This window comes from Haematobia irritans, chromosome 2 (genome assembly GCF_050003625.1).
Source record: "Haematobia irritans isolate KBUSLIRL chromosome 2, ASM5000362v1, whole genome shotgun sequence".
In the NCBI taxonomy this organism is placed as follows: domain Eukaryota; kingdom Metazoa; phylum Arthropoda; class Insecta; order Diptera; family Muscidae; genus Haematobia; species Haematobia irritans.
The window spans coordinates 84,389,765-84,407,457 of NC_134398.1; the positions used below are offsets into that span (position 1 = coordinate 84,389,765).

General features: G+C 33.1%; 2 protein-coding genes across 4 annotated transcripts in view; one reads left to right on the forward strand and one right to left on the reverse strand.

Moving 5' to 3' along the window:
• TbCMF46 overlaps positions 1 to 11,128 on the reverse strand; it is a 69,812-nt gene extending 58,684 nt beyond the window's left edge. For both annotated transcript variants that reach the window (XM_075295488.1, XM_075295487.1), the window contains exons 1-3: positions 10,940 to 11,128; positions 368 to 603; positions 27 to 310 (exon numbers count right to left, since the gene is read on the reverse strand). In XM_075295488.1, the coding sequence (XP_075151603.1) occupies positions 27 to 310; positions 368 to 581 (498 nt within the window). In that variant the 5' untranslated portion in view covers positions 582 to 603; positions 10,940 to 11,128. The remainder of the gene's footprint in view (positions 1 to 26; positions 311 to 367; positions 604 to 10,939) is intronic.
• An 82-nt stretch (positions 11,129 to 11,210) lies between these two features.
• Positions 11,211 to 17,693, forward strand: part of LOC142225670 (uncharacterized) — a 105,131-nt gene continuing 98,648 nt past the window's right edge. For both annotated transcript variants that reach the window (XM_075295485.1, XM_075295486.1), the window contains exon 1: positions 11,211 to 11,964. The gene's annotated coding sequence lies outside the window, so the exon portion shown is untranslated. The remainder of the gene's footprint in view (positions 11,965 to 17,693) is intronic.

Consider the following 17,693-nt stretch of genomic DNA (forward strand, 5'->3'; position numbering starts at 1 on the left):
CAAGTAATCAAATCGTATGTACTTACTCCTTTAGTTGAAGTTATTAAATTATTGCCAATACTTAAAATAACCAACTTCTGTAGAGCATCCAAGTTTTCGATTTTTACTATCATATTACTGAAGAGAGATAGTACTTCCAAATTATGAAGTTTGTCCAAATTTTCAATGCGTTCGATGTAATTGAAACTCAAATCGAGCTCCTTCAGATTTACAAGTGTATCCAAATGTTCTATAGTCTCGATTTTGTTGCAATTTAAAGCCAATTTCGTAAGATTTGGTAAAATCCACAAATGATCAATGCGTAAAATATCTGTGAATGTTGAGAATATTAATGAGCGATACAGGATTTAAATGTTTCCCAGGATACTTTTGAAGTCCAATCTTAGTGAGGTAATGCGATCGTACACCACTGGCTCTGCACGATGTAACCAGGCCTCTTCGCCTTTGTATCCTTCATCAAGGTAAGCAGATTCAATCATCTGTTTGCTTATTATTCCAGGTTCAATTTCAGGGTATACGATTTCGTCCATTGAGTTATTTTTATTGGCATTGTCTTTGTCGTTATTCTGAGTTTGTAACATAGCGACAGATTATATTTTAAAACTGAAAAAAGATTTTTTTTTGTAAAAAGAATTACAATACAATTTGTCAGTAAAATAAATAAATAATTTGTCACAAATTGCTAAATATATTAAGAGTGGCTATGACATATTGAAGAAGGCAATACTGAAAGTATTACAAAAATAATATTATCAGCCGCTCATATTATCATTTTGATTGTCAATCAAATTGAAAATTTGTCAATTTATCATCCATTCTGAGGACTATTTTTCTTCACATTTTTCTGTCATCATTTTAAAGCAATTTCAATTCAATAAAACAAAATAGTTTGTCCGAGTTGTCATCCAGGGCGTAGCTAGTAAGGACATATACCAATTAAAATAGTGACATACCTTGACAATTCACCATGGTTTTGTTTATTTGCAGTGCGCAGTCATTCCACTCAATTGCGCAGTCAAGTGACTCAAATTCTTTTTGGAAAACGAGAATTACCATACAAATCAGTCAATTTGCATTACAAAAAAGGTATGAATGTATAGGAGTTTACATGTTTTTCCAATATTCGGTGTTTCATCAAAAGAACAAACGAAAGAAAATAAATTAAAGCCAAATTTAAAAATCACTCAATTGTAGACGTAAAAGAGTCCTCTACGGTGTGCAGACAAACTACAGCGCTGTGAATTCACTTGAGATGTCTATACCTTCCTTGGTCTATGGTAAGGACTCAAATCCGCTGATACCTTGAAAATACCTTTTTAAAAAGGTCTTGGAGCAGGGCTGTGGAGTCGGAGTCTGAGTTGTAAAAATTTTGCTCGACTTCGGCTAACCCAAAATATTAGCCGGAGTAACTAAAAAATGCAACATAAGGCTTATGTCGTCGATATAAATCGATTCTTGAGCGCACAGATTTGGCTACAATTTGGATCGTAGGTTTAATTTGGGTCCATAAAACCAAATTAGTCGCTTTTGGTTGATTTTTGTATTTTTTATATAACCCACATACATACATACACATATACACATACCAGGATTTTACTTCTTCTTATTTGTTTAACATACAATTTTGTGTTTTTATAACAACTCTTCACCACTATTGTGGTACACGGTATAATAAGTACACACAAAAAAATTTCACGAAAAATTTTCAAATTAAAATTTTAATTGAGTTTTAAAAAATATTCAATTAAAAATTTAATTGATTCAAAAAATTTTTTAATTGAAACAAAAATCAATCACAAAAATATTAGTATCAATTAATTTTTTAATTGGATCAATTAAATTTTTAATTGACCTTCAATTAATTTATTAATTGATACTATCATTTCTGTGATTGAAGACATTTCAATTAAAAATTAATTGGATCAATTAATTTCGTGATTGAATCAGAAAAAAATTTTTTTGTGTGTATGTGCATTTCTATGTAACGTCAAGAAGGATACCCATCTGATACCCATCTTTTAGTATACAGATTGTCTTAGAATTAAATTCTGTCTGTTTACATATTTTTACATACAATGTACAGCTCGCAGTTTAAGTCCGATCGTCCTCAAATTTGATATAGGGGCTTACTTCGGCTCAAAGACAGTTCCTAATGATTTGGGAAAAATCGTTTCTGCTTTAGATGTAGCTGCCATATATATTTATCACCGATCTGGTCATAATTGGCACCTAACTAACCTACGTCCGATTTGCATGCCAAGGGTCGTGGGTTCGATCCCTGCTTCGACCAAAGTTTTTTTTTTACACATATTCCTGATATGGTCGGAAGATTCCGAAAAAATGTTCAACATTACATTCTACTATATTAAATTTTTACTATGAACTCTAAAATATGTCTTATTAAAGACCTAAAGTCAGAAAAGAACAGTGTTTGATATAAACGAAATGGACTGTGTTGTTGGTTCAAAAATAACTTTTTTATTGAAAAAATAAAAATTTTGTAACAAACGAATTTTTTTTGTGATAAAAGTGTATACGTTTCGAAACAGCATGTGTTTTCGCCTTGGGAGCAGCATTTTATGTATGTGTGGACATGTGTTTTGTTTATAATTTTGGCATTATGGGCACAATTTTGGTTATACCCTCCACCAAAGGATGGGGGTATATTAACTTTGTCATTCTGTTTGTAACACATCGAAATATTGCTCTAAGGCCCCATAAAGTATATATATTCTGGGTCGTGGTGAAATTCTGAGTCCGTCCGTCCGTCTGTTGAAATCACGCTCACTTCCGAACGAAACAAGCTATTGAACGAAACAAGCTATCGACTTGAAACGAACGAAACAAGCTATCGACTTGAAACTTGGCACAAGTAGTTGTTATTGATGTTACTGATGTAGGATTTGGCTTGCGGATCCTCTAAGAGAAGCAAATTTCATCCGATCCGGCTGAAATTTGGTACATGGTGTCAGCATATGATCTCTAATAACCATGCAAAAATTGGTCCACATCGGTCCATAATTATATATAGCCCCCATTTAACCGATCCATCGATTTGCCTTGCGGAGCCTCTAAGAGAAGCAAATTTCATCCGATCCGGCTGAAATTTGGTACATGGTGTAAGCATATGATCTCTAACAACCATGCAAAAATTGGTCCACATCGCTCCATAATTATATATAGCCCCCGTATAAACCGATCCCCCGATTTGTCTTGCGGAGCCTCTAAGAGAAGCAAATTTCAACCGATCCGGCTGAAATTTGGTACATGGTGTCAGCATATGATCTCTAATAACCATGCAAAAATTGGTCCACATCGGTCCATAATTATATATAGCCCCCATTTAACCGATCCATCGATTTGCCTTGCGGAGCCTCTAAGAGAAGCAAATTTCATCCGATCCGGCTGAAATTTGGTACATGGTGTAAGCATATGATCTCTAACAACCATGCAAAAATTGGTCCACATCGCTCCATAATTATATATAGCCCCCGTATAAACCGATCCCCCGATTTGGCTTGCGGAGCCTCTAAGAGAAGCAAATTTCATCCGATCTGGCTGAAATTTGGTACATGGTGTTAGTATATAGTCTCTAATGACCATGCAAAAATTGGTCCACATCGGTCCATAATTATATATAGCCCCATATAAACCGATCACCAGATTTGATCTCCGGAGCCTCTTGGAAGACCAAAATTCATCTGATTCCGTTGAAATTTGGTACGTGGTGTTAATATATGGCCTCAAACACCCATGCAAAAATTGGTCGAAATCTATAAATATATATAGCCCCCATATAAACCGATCCCCAGATTTGACCTCCGGAGCCCCTTGGAAGAGCAAAATTCATCCGATTCGGTTGAAATTTGGTACGTGATGTTAGTATATGGTATCCAACAATTGGTTCATATCAGTCCATAATTACATATAGCCCCCATATAAACCGATCCCTAGATTTGAACTCCGGTGCCTTTTGGAGAAGCAAAATTCATCCGATCTGGATGAAATTTGGTACGTGGTGGTAGTATATGATATTTAAAAAGTGGTCCATATCAGTTTATAATCATATATGTAGCCCCATAAAAACCAATCCCGAGATTTGGTTTTGGAGCCTCTTGGAACAGCAAATTTCATCCGAGTCAGTTGAAATTTCATTGTGCTAGTATATGGCCGTTTACAACCATGCCCAACTAGGTTCATATCGGTCTATAGTTATATATAGCCGTCAGATAAATCGATCCCCAATCACACAAAAATTGGTCCATATTAAGTTCATAATTGTATATAGCCCCCATATAAGCGACCCCCATATTTCAATTCTGGCTCTCTACGTACCGTGCAAAAGTCCATATCGATTCGTAATTATTTGTACATACCTTTTTTGTCTAATATATACCACGTATAGACTACCAATTTAGAAAACGATGTTAAGAAGTTTTAAGATACCACAACCCAAGTAATTCAATTATGGATGACAGTCTTTCGTAGAAGTTGCTTCGCAATCCATGGTGGAGGGTACATAAGATTCGGCCTGGCCGCACTTACGGCCGTATATACTTGTTCTTGGTTCGTTCAAAGAAATCGGAACGTACGAGGAGTAAGTCAAAATATTCAGGCAAAGGAAATTAAAAGCAAGTATACACAGGAGTAAGTTCGCCCGGGCCGAATCTTAAATACCCACCAGTGTTTTGGAAACTGCCATCTCTGTTATGAACGCATGTTAAATTTTGTTTCGATCTGGCAACTCCTTCATATAGAAACAGGTGTTCAAAAAAGACGCATCCGCAATTTTTTACAATGGAAAAATTAGAAATGCGTGCTGTCATTAAATATTTACATAGAAAAGGTTTATAGGGACAAGAAATTAATAATGACATGGTGAATGTGTTAGGTGAAAGTGTTCCTTCATATGCAACAGTAAAAAAATTGGGTTGCTGAATTTAAACGTGGTCGTACAAGCATTGAAGATGAACCACGTAGTGGACGTCCAAAAACAGCAACAACAGAAATTGTAGCCAAAGTGCATGATATGGTATTAAATGATCGACGAATAAAAGTGCGTGAAATTGCTAATACCATAGGCATCTCGAATTATCGAGTCCATTTAATTTTGCATGAAGAACTACAGATGAAAAAGCTTTCTGCAAGATGGGTGCCGCATTTGTTAACAGTCGATCAAAAACGCATAAAGGTGAGTACTATGTTCTTTCACCAACATACTAAATTAAAAGTACAAAAATATATATGAAGACTATTATATTTTTATCAAGTCTTATCAAATAATGGATGGAAAAGATCCAATGAATTGATTGATAATCATTTTATATGTCTAAATTAATCAAATTAAAAAAGTAACCGTGAAAACAAGCTTGTTTTCAGCTCGAAAATTTAACATAGTACTCAACTTAAAGGTAGAATGACATACCATGCGTTCAATGCGTACAATGCGTCCGATTATTGAAGAGTTGAAATTTCTCTTTAAAATCAAAAGCTCGAATAGTCTGCCGCAAACAGAAAAAAAATAAACCCTTCCATCAACGCACGGTGTGTAATTCAACCTTAAGAATGAACATTTCTCAAGCTTGTTTGGATCGTTATAAGCGAAATAAAATGGATTTTAAGCGTCGTTTCATAACTGTTGATGAGATATGGATCCACCACTATACTCCAGAGACAAAAGAACAATCCAAACAATGGATTAAATGTACAAATTCGAGAAAAACGTCCTGGCTTACAACACAAAAAAATAAATTTTCATCAAGACAATGCACCAGCGCATAAGAGTGGTTTAACAATGGCTAAAATCAACGAATTAAAGTACGAGTTGCTTGACCACCCACATTATTCTCCTGATTTAGCTCCCAGTGACATTTACTTGTTCCCAAATCTAAAAAAATACCTTGCTGGCAATCGTTTTTGACACACCTCTTTATGGTCCTAGAATACCTCTAGATTTCCAATTTCAGGTAAAAACTACGGTTTCTAGAAGCCCAAGAAGTAAAATCGGGAGATCGGTTTATATGGGAGCTATACCAGAACATGGACAACACCATTTTTGTCAATTTCAGGCAAATTGCATAACAACTACAAGCCCAAGACCTCAAGTATATGCATGAAGAATTTTCCCCAAAGAAGATTGTGCTCATTGCCTCACATCTTTCTCCCTTCCACGATATTTTTTTAGTTCTTAGAACCTTTTTCTGTAATACAAACAATGTTGAAGAAATTATTCAATTTTATAAATTTGTTAACTTTTACCTTTCGCCTGGACGGAGGATCGAACCGATTACCATACAGTTTGTAAGCCAACACACTACCACTGGGCAGTGTTGCCAGGTGATTTTGGAATCTTCTCCCCAAATATTAAGTAAAAAACCCCCAAATTGTACCAAATTTTTTTAGTAATGCAAATAGGTAAAAATGGGCTTCCCAAATTTGTAAAAATTAATACTATAGTAATGCACATCAAAAATTCAATTTTACAAAAAAATATCTAAAAATATAATATGCATATCAATTAAAAAATCAGATAGGAGAAAATAATTCAATGAATAAATGTTTCAATTCACACCCAGCAAACAAATTTGGAAGTTCTCCTAAAGGCATAACATTAAAAGCACTTCCAAAAATGTCCTCCCAAAGATGTTCTTTATTTTAATTACACAGGAAGTTCTTCTAATTAAATTTTTATAACTCGCTTTTTACATATTTTTAATGGGTTATTTTAACTTGTTTTTTTTTTCAAATATATTAAAAACAGGGTAAAAATTAATAAAATGGAACAAATTATTCAAATTTTGTCGGTAAAAATGATGAATCCAAACATTTCAGACAAGCTTTAGTATGTATTAAAAATCATAAAAAATAATAAAAATTATTTATTTGCCAAAATACCACAAATTTTTTTAATGCACATCCAAAACACTGAATTCAGATCACACCATAAAAAATGATTCAAATTCAGTGCAAGGGCTGTTGAAATTTTGGACATCTGTCCTATGACAAGCCCATGTTAAATTCATCGCTTCTGCGCCAATTTTGCTCCACTTCCGGATCCAAAAAGAACATTTTCACTACTTTTTTGGCGACGCTTTTTTTTGCTGGGACATTAATTCAAAATCAAATCAACAAAAGTTAAATTCAGTATATGCATTCAAAATGTTTAAATGTTCCCCCTTTGCATTGTATGATTTGTTGGAAGTAAATAATTTAATCGTTTCACTTGTAAGTGTAAGAAATTTAAGGAATAATGTAAGGAATATTTAACTCTTAAAATGCTTTCAGTTGTTAAAGTTAAGATACGGTGTCTTAATTTGTTTTTAACCATGTCGAATATTAGAAATGCCCTTTCAAAGGGTAGCGAAAGCTATCCTAATGCATACTTGCTTATATCGAGGGATTTGTGCTGATCTCCTTCGTATGTTTTCCGAATTTGGTTGAGAATTGTTTCACTTTATTGGATGTTAAATATTTTATGCCCCTAAAAAAAACCCAAATAAAAGTTACCCCTAAAAATCCACCCAAACGGTTAAAAACCCCCTAAATTTGGTGCGAAAACCCCCAACCTGGCAACACTGCCACTGGGCTACGTAGCTATTACGAGTATAGTCACCAATAGACAATTATCGTTATAAGTTACATTTATATAGCATAGCTTGCAGCGCCCACGAGCCGATGCAAACAATACATTATTCAACAGAAACATGTATTTGTTGGTCAAGTGGAGCAGTGGTTAGCTTATCCGCATTGCATGCAAAGGGTCCTGGGTTCAATCTCTGCTCCGACCGAGCACCATTTTTTTGAATTTTTGTATTTATATTTATATATTATTGAATTAAAATTTTACTATGAAATTTCGAAATGTGTGTTATTAAAGATTTACAGTCAGAAAAGAACAGTGATTGATATAAACGAAATGGACTGAGCTTTTGGGTAAAATATTATTTTTTAATTGCAAAAATAACAATTTTGTAACAAAAAATGTTTTTGGTGTAAAAGTTTGAAATTTTCGAATAAATTAAACAACTCCAACAAAAGAAGAACGTGAAGTCGAGTATAAACATACATAATTTTATAACATACATTTATTTAGGCGTGAACTATTTTTTACTAGCATTTAACACCATTTTAAATGCGTTTACAATTTATCGTATTTTGACATACAAATAAATATGAATATTTAGTAACGAATAATTTTGTACTTAATTTCATTTTTAACTTTAGGGCCGGAATTAGGTTGTCATTAACGCTCTAAAATGGCCATGTTTTCACGTTTCCTTTTCTTTAATAATTCATTTTAAAGAAAGTAAACTTTTTCAATTGTTGCCCGGTTTTATTTTTGATAGTGTACGTCAACTCATCTTGGACTACTTATTAATAAAGAGGAACTAAACTTATTTTTTTCTGAAGATCCCTTTGTAATTTTTATATATTTTCCACATTTTTTTTTTGTAATTTCCTTTCTTGCTAAATATTTTGACTTACTCGTCGTACATTCCGATTTCTTTTGACGAACCAACAAAAAAAAATTGTGCCCATAATGCCAAAATGATAAACAAAACACATGTCCATAATACTTAAGTTGCAGCTCTCAAGGCAACAATACATGCTGTTTTTTTTAAATGTCAATTCTCTTGGTTCCGAATGTCTATTCTCTTTACTCCGAATACGCAATTTAATGTACCCGAAACACATTTTGCTTATATCGGAACATATGAAAAATATATTTTTCTAACCGTGTGTCCAGCAAAAAAGGCGCCGCCAAAAAAGTAGTGAAAATGTCCTTTTTGGTTCTGGAAGTGGTGCAAAATTGGCGCAGAAGCGATGAATTTAACATGGGTTGTCATAGGACGGATATCCACCATTTCAAAAGCCGTTGCACTGAATTTGCATCACTTCTAATGTGTGATCCGAATTCAGTGACTTGGATGAGAATTTAAACAAACTGTGATATTTTGACAAATAAATAATTTTTATATTTTTTAAGTTTTTTAATCCATTCTAATGCTTGTGTGAAACATCTTAAACTTTCAGAAATTCGCATTTTTTTAGAATATATTTATCAGTTATTTCAATAGTTAAACTCACTACTAATAGTTAAAATCACTACTATTATTTTAATTTCAAAAATTTTCATGGGTAAAAAATCAATTAACTATTATTATTATATTTTTAATAACGTTCATGGTTACTTAAATAAACCATGGAAAAGTTAAATTAACAATTATTATTGTTAAATTCCAGTCAACAAGGCAATTTTAAAATTAACCTTGTATAACGTAGACGCCAAATCATATATATTTATAGTTAGATTTACCTTATTTTTTTTCTCTCTGCAGAGCCAAGAGTTTCGCCATTATTTGTTACAAATTTTGCACAAAGAGTAGAATTGATGGTGTCATCAAGTGTGTCAAATATGGTTGAAATCAGTTCAGATTTAGATATAAGCTTCCGTATATATCTTACTTTCGACTTTCACTCCCATTTACTTGAAATTTTGCACTGAGAGTAGAGTCAATATGTTAGCAATGTGTGCCAAATTTGGTTAAAATCGGTTAAGAATTGTCAAAATATGCCACAGAGTGGTTCAGGATATAAAGAATAAAAAAGGGCATCATGGAAGTTATAGCTCACCCGGTCATGTACCGTAACTAGATGAAGCAAATAACTTAAATTAATTGGTACAATTAAAAAATTAATTGGCACAATAAAAAATTAATTGATACAATAAATTTTTGTTATTGATTTTTATTTTAAAAAACAATATTAGTTGAATTGATTATATCTTTAATAGAATATTATTTAAAATTCAATTAAAAATATAATTGGAAACATTTTGGTGATATTTATATCTGTGTAGACTAATTTCGAAATACTTCCTTCCCACACGTCACCAATTACCATTAAGGCCTCTTTGAAACACTCCATTGAATATACGAAATATCTTTGTTCTAACACGACCTTAGAAGTTCTTAATTGGAATCTTTTATGATGGCAGCTAATTTAAAAAGTATTCAATACGATGGTGGAGTAGCGTTTTACATCCTGACCAGATAGTGGGGATGTCAGGTTTTGCAATAGGTCATTGTAAATACTGGCATTCTGTGTAGAGGTGTGTACGTGAGTGAAATTTCACACAAGCTCATGCACATTCACAAAGGGTATTCACGCACGATATATGTGGTAGGAAGTCCCACTCATGCACAAGCCGCATCCACTACTGTTAAAGACCCACACTGCCCCACGATTCACGGCAATTCACGAGATTCAAGGCCACAAACACGAGACTCACGACATTTGAAAATCAGGAATGAGCAAAACAAACGAATTACAAAATAATAGGTCATCAACGGAATTAAATTAAATTATTCAAATAATAGACGTATTTATGATTTTGCTGAAATTTTGTTCACGCACATTCACGAACCGATTTTATTTGTCATTCACTCTTACGCACATTCACGAGAGTTGCTTCGGATATTGTTCACGACTCACGTGATTCATGCGTGTCACGTGCCCATCTCGGTTTTCAGCATTTTACGGGAAAGTCGTTTCTTTTTAAATTAAGGCCGGTATGCACCTCTAGCGAAAAATTTCATTCCCATAAGAAATGCATTGCTATTTATGCTAACGAAATTTTCGGTAGCGTTCAATTTCGTAAGCTGGTACGCACCTCTAATCAAAATAACAGGGTTGTCAAAAGCATATTTTGGCAGCAAACATTTAATTTATTACAATCATTGTGTGCGTAAAAGTTTTAAAAGGTCTGTAAATAATAAACAATTTATTTGAGGAATATTTGGAACACATATTAACAATTTTTAAAAGCGATTAGCTGGTTTAAAATTTGTGTACACAGCCCTGTTTTTTTGTTGTAGACTTAAATAAATTTTTGCTACCGAAAATTTCGCTAGAGGTGCATACCGGCCTTTAAACTTACCAATTGTTTCCGTAAGCAGAATTGGCAATATCAAATATCTTGTATGAATTCTGGACAATTATTTTGTATTGAATTTATTTGTCATTCGAGTTTCGAGAAAATATTTTGTGTACCCTTTCGTCCTAGCTTTGACACTTTGTCAGTTCGAAATAGATGTGATAGGAATAGAACTACCGACTATCAAATACCCTTTTTCGAAGAAATGCGTTTCCATGACTACGATAAGGAATTATAGTTGGCACTCCCCCGTGTAGATTGGTTCACAGTTCACTGACACCCAGCTGAACGTGTCATGAAATCGACGGTCAAATGACCAGGTGTAAGTCCTTGTCGTTGTTGAATTTAGTACTCTATCACGTCTAACATTCTCGTGGCCTATTGACTGATGTTGAGAATCGCTTAGTCGATTCATTGCCTTTCGTTGTCCAGGATTGGAAACGGGGTTGTTCTTGCGGGCAATTCATTTGATGAGTGTGCTAGTTCTTTTGGCCTTCTGCCTCTCTCGTTGTCGCTAATCAAGGAGCGTGTATTTGTGGCAGGACGAGCGCCTATTCACCGCTATGTGTAGATGTGTATGTGAGCATTTGTACTACACTAATGGCTAGATCCGTCCAAAAACTCTTGGCAACGTTTATACTGGTGCTAGTAACGGTCTTGGTTGTTGTGGTATCGTTGTTTTTTGTTGCTTTTCTTGACAAAAGTCTTTTCAAGAGACGGAAATTCTCAAAATGAGTGCCCCAAAAAAATTTAAAACTAACAAAATAAATTCCAAATTTAATTAAAATCATAAAATTAAAAAAAAAAAAAAAAATCAAATCATATGACAAAAGTGAATCGTTTCGTTACTATTTTCGTAACCCAAAAACAAAATAAATTTAGTTCATTCAATCAATAATCTCCGCAATTATATTCTGACGAAAATCACAAAATAGAAAAAGGAAAACCTCAAAGTGAAAGTACAAACGGTAACTAATTCCTCCTACTTTTGGGAGGTTAGTGCGGTCGTGGCTATCCCTGTGCAAAGTGTAAGTGAATCAATATCCTGCTCATCAGAAATGGAACCTCATACAATACTCATTCGATTTGACTCGTGTCCATTTTGTAGTTCAATTTATTGTTATTTTGTTCCATGTTAAATTTACTTGGCTATAATTTATTAAAGGCTAAGTTATTGTGTTGAAATAGAAAAACGCGAACCCAATACGTCACATTGGGTGGAATTGAATCACTTCCGAAAAAGTCTCTCAAACCTTCGATTGTGAATATCAAAAGTATTTGTTGCGTGTGTCAGTGTGTGAATGGAGTCATATTTTTTAATTGGTATTCAATTCGAGTCGAAAATTTATAATTACACTTGGGCGAAGGTTGGTAGCTAACCAATCCTAATGTTCTTTTTACATTTTTTGTAAATTCATGTATACAAGTAAATAAATAAACCCCTGTGAACTGATAATTTGGGTTCTATTAAATTTCTAAAACTTGGCAATGTTCAAAGACCACCATGCAGAATGGCGTAGACATGAGTTTAGTTAATGTCGCAGCTACAACTTAAGAATTTGCGTATGCATTCCATTTTACGTCAGTAAATACTGTGCTTTCCTGAAAAAATGTGAACCTTCAAGTTTTCCATATAACTTGACGTTCACAATAAAATGCGACGTTCCATTTTGGTTTCGAATATTTCTGAGAAGGTTTGATGAGTTGTCATATTTTTTAAAACGTTTAAATAGACATCTGGTGAGTTATAAATTGGCAACTATGATATTATACTTATCTTAGATTTATCAACAAGTTTGTATGTACTTGTTAAATCATTATAACTTTGAAGATAATAAATGTAGTTGATCAATAGATAGGGACAACATTTAATATAATTATTGTTAAGCAGTGATGTCAATTTAGATATTTTATGAATTGGCAACTACGATATTACATTTCAAGAAGTTTGTACACCCATAGAAAAATTATTACCATACGGGCTCAAATTGATACCGTACGTTATTGATAGTTAGCCAATATCAATACCGAACGGTGCAGGCGGTACGCAAAGCATGAAGGTACCATACGTTATTACGAAAATTCCAATATGGTATTGAAAATAATACTTAAGCGGTATTAATATTTATACCATAAAGGTATTGATGTATAAACAGTGCGGTATTACCAAATAATACCAAAACGGTAATGAGTTTAATACAAATCCGGAATTTGTTAATTCATTTTAGTTTAATAAAACACTCAAACACTTTTTTCTTTAATGTATTTAATACATAAAATACATACATATACCACATCAGTTTTTCATGCAAAGTTATTCTCTAAATTCTATGTCCCATCGCAGGAACTGAGGCATGCAGTAAAGTTCTTGGTAGTGAGCTTTGGAAAGCTTATGTATGTCTCGCACGCATCTAATGAGAGAAGGATTCTGAATTAGCAAACATTAATAATGTTAAAACATATTATACTTACCGATGCTTCGCTATGTTCACAAATTTACGTTTACGTTGATTTCCCAGAAATGTTGTAATTCCTTTTTTTATGCAGAAAATAAACTACAAAGGCGACCAATTAGTTTTTATCAACGGCGACATATCATATGTTACGGGGATGTGATAGTTAATACCATAATAATACCGGATGTAAATCATTTGATATAAAGTGGTATTAAAATTAATAGGTAACGTGAACCAATCTATCAATACCAAACGGTAATGGCCACGTACCGCCATTTTTCTACCACTGTAGGTACTTGGTAAATCACTAAAACTTTAAAGAAAATAAATGTAACTGATCAGTAGATAGAGACAACATTTAATAATTTTAAGCAAATAAGCCAATTTTGAGATGCCAATGTTGAGTTATTAGAAAATTTATGAAATTACTATTACTAGAATTCTAACAATTTTTGATTTTATTTACGATTTTTCTGCACAACTGATCATCATACCACTATTGTGTTTACTAATAAATATAGGTTCGTTTAGGTATAGAGGAGGCCGAATCATAACGGCATTTCACATTACGGTAAAACCACTGAGAGAATGGTTGGATAATCCACCGCTGAAAAAATTTTTGGTGTTTAGTCGAAACTGGGATTGAAACCATGATCCTTAGTATGCAAGGCGGGGATGCTAACCATTACACCACGATGGCTCCATGTATACTACGGTAATTTATGAAATGTTTTGTGTCAACATAACCAATATTTGCATCGATTAGTGAAAAATGTCTCCGAAATTCACATTCAGAAAAATTAGAAAAAATGTTTTTTTTCGGATTCAATCACGAAAATACTTTATCCAATTTTTTTTTTTTAAATTAAAACTTCTTCAATCACGAAAACCACAGTATCAATCACAGAATTTATTAGAGACAAAAATATACTGCAATTGCTTGATTGATTTTGGTTGATAAACTCAATTAATTTTTTAATTGAGGCAATTAATAATTTATTGTGCTATTTCTAATTATTTTTCTTTTAGATTAAATAATTTTCTTTCTTATGGATTTTCCAATTATAGTTGGATCTTTCTTTAGATTTGAGTCAACATTTATTGAACAAGCTGTATGAAGCTACACGGATGAAAAAGACTGTTTTTCATATGTTTGGCTGTAAACATTATATGTTTGGAAATCAAATTTTTAAACACAATATTTTTGAGTGCAAGCATATAATGTTCATAAACTAGCATAACATGTTTGGGACATATATGTTAATATGTTAGAACATATTATGTTTGGGACATAAAATGTTTTTAAATATAGTATGCTTGGATGCAAACATATATTAATTTAGAAATAGCCTATATATATATATGTGTTTAGTAGCTTGGAGCGCTATTTAACAGGGAGCGATATTGAATTAAGTTGGTGGTTGTTGCTTGTTATTACAAAATTAACATTTTATCTTTCCTTGGGCAATTGATCAGCTACTTCTTTGATCCTTACAAACTGTGTGGTCCGCTGTTCGAATCCCCGTCCGGCAAAAGGTAAAATTAAAATAAAAAAAATCATACAATTGAATAATTTCTTCTACAATGTTTGTATTACAGAAAAAGGTGCTAAGAACTAAAAAATCTCGTGGAAGTGAGAAAGATGTGGGGGACTATACAATTGGGCAGAAACAAAATTTTGAGCATTCAGGTCGAAAACCTATGTTGTTAGCACCTATATTACCTGTTTATTTTCATAATTCATTATGATTGTAAATATATAAATAAATAAATAAAATTTTGAGCACAATATTGTTTGGGAGAATTTTTTTAAGCATATAATATTTTTGGGTGCAAAATGCTTCCAAACATATTATATGTTCACATAACATTATTGAATTTGGATGCAAAAATACAAAATGTTTGGAAATTGACTACCCAAACATATATTGTTTAGACCAATATGCTTTCAAACATATTATATATTGGAAGAGATCAAACATATAAATGTTTGGGCAATAGCCAAAAATGTATATGCTTGAAGCAAAATATGTTTGGAAGTATATGTTACAGAAGCGATTTTTTGTGAGCGTGTAATTATTTCCGAATGAAATTTTCAATTGTATATTTAATTAATAGTTTAATTAAATAAATGAAAAAATGTTCAATCATTTTCTTAATTTACTTTATTGGGTAATTTGATTAAAAATTTAACTGGAAATATTTTGCTGATATGTTTGCTGTGTTCTTGTATCTGTCAAGGGAGATGTAACGCATCAGACCCATAGAGTACATGTATATACATGTTGTGGTGAAATAGTGAGTCGACCTAGCCATGTCCGGCTGGAAATTTTGCACATTGGACGAAACTGTTTGGTGTAGAAGCTGAGGTGTTGCCCCATTAGCTTATTCTTCAGGTGGTAAAAAATTCAAAACCGATTGGTAAAATCGGAATTAGCTACATCGTGTGGGCATACAAAGTACTAACCTCATAAGCGTAGGGAGGCCTCTGGGGAGGGGGCTTAGACCCCCAGAAAAATTTTTGCTCCCCCCAGGACGTTTTTCTCGAATTTGTACAAATTTATCCAAAAGGTTGAAATAGTACTCTGAATTTATTGTTTTATCCTTTTGCAGATAGTCAATCAATAAAATACCTTTGAAGTCCAAAAAAAAAAAAAAAACGTTTGCCATAACCTTACCAGCCGATTGAATTGTTTTTTGCATTCTTTGGTGCACTTCCTCCAGCTTCAGTCCATTGTTTGGATTGTTCTTTTGTCTCTGGAGTATAGTGGTGGATCCATGTCTCATCAACAGTTATGAAACTACGCTTAAAATCCATTTTATTTCGCTTAAAACGATCCAAACAAGCTTGAGAAATTTTCATTCTTATGCGTTTTTGATCGACTGTTAACAAATGCGGCACCCATCTTGCAGAAAGCTTTTTCATCTGTAGTTGTTCATGCAAAATTAAATGGACTCGTCATTTGAGATGCCCATGATATTAGCAATTTCACGCACTTTTATTCGTCGATCATTTAATACCATATCATGCACTTTGGCTACAATTTCTGTTGTTGTTGCTGTTTTTGGACGTCCACTACGTGGTTCATCTTCAAAGCTTGTACGACCACGTTTAAATTCAGCAACCCAATTTTTTACTGTTGCATATGAAGGAGAACTTTCACCTAACACATTCACCATATCATTATGAATTTCTTGTCCCGATAAACCTTTTCTATGTAAATATTTAATGACAGCACGCATTTCTAATTTTCCCATCGTAAAAACCTGTTACCAAAGATAATTGAGTATAACAAGATTGAGCATTGTGCTCTTATCAAGAGAAGACATATGTCAAGGTGTAGAGGGCTATGAGAAAAAAATTGTTTTATTTGTCAATTTTTTCCAAAGCAGCTCTGCCCAAGAATAAATTTAAACGGCAATATTCACATAAAACCATAATGAATCTTTGCTTTAAAATACACATACGTTTTATTTTAATTTTCTACAATCGTTTTGGTACTGCTTTTGTGGGTTTTTATTCAGAAATTAATGAAAAACACAAATGTTATGATATTTTCCCACGCAAACAGCAGTACATTTGAGAGACACGTCGACGCAAACTTTATGATATTTTGTTGGCAGAGTCCTCTGGTGCTTCAGTTTTGCTATGACAAGTCTGCATCTTCTTCTCAATTATCTTTGCTGTTTATATATGAAGGAGTTGCCAAATCGAAACAAAATTTAACATGTGCTCATAACAGAGATGGAAGTTTCCAAAATTAGGCTGAGAAGTTTCCGAACTGTCCTCGTACTTTTAGTTGCTTTCTTATAAATTGATTTTCTAATTATGCTAAAATCTGATTTGTTATTTACTTTTATAAAATAAAACATTAATTGAACCTATAACTTCAGTCCATTAATTTGTATCTACAGTGGTAGAAAAAGTTTCGTTAATACGATGAATTCCTACGTTGAATTAGCGAAATTCTTCATTAAATGTCAGCCAATGTAGCATTTCATTATAACAACGTAATTTTACGCATTGTTGTTGTTTTTTTGATTCAGCTTAAAACCATGCATTGACTAAACTACAAGTGTAGCTTAACCAACAGAGGAAAAGAATGTTTGTCAAATTTATTTGGGAAAAGCCCTATAGACTGCAAGATGGTTGGATGGACGCACGTTTCGGAATTACCACATTCCTCATCAGCATCCTCTACTTGCAGCAAAACTATCAACCAATTATCAGAATAAATTCAGGCAGTTCATTAAACCCAACAATAAACCACACTTGAACCTTCCGAAAAAAGGTTTTGCAT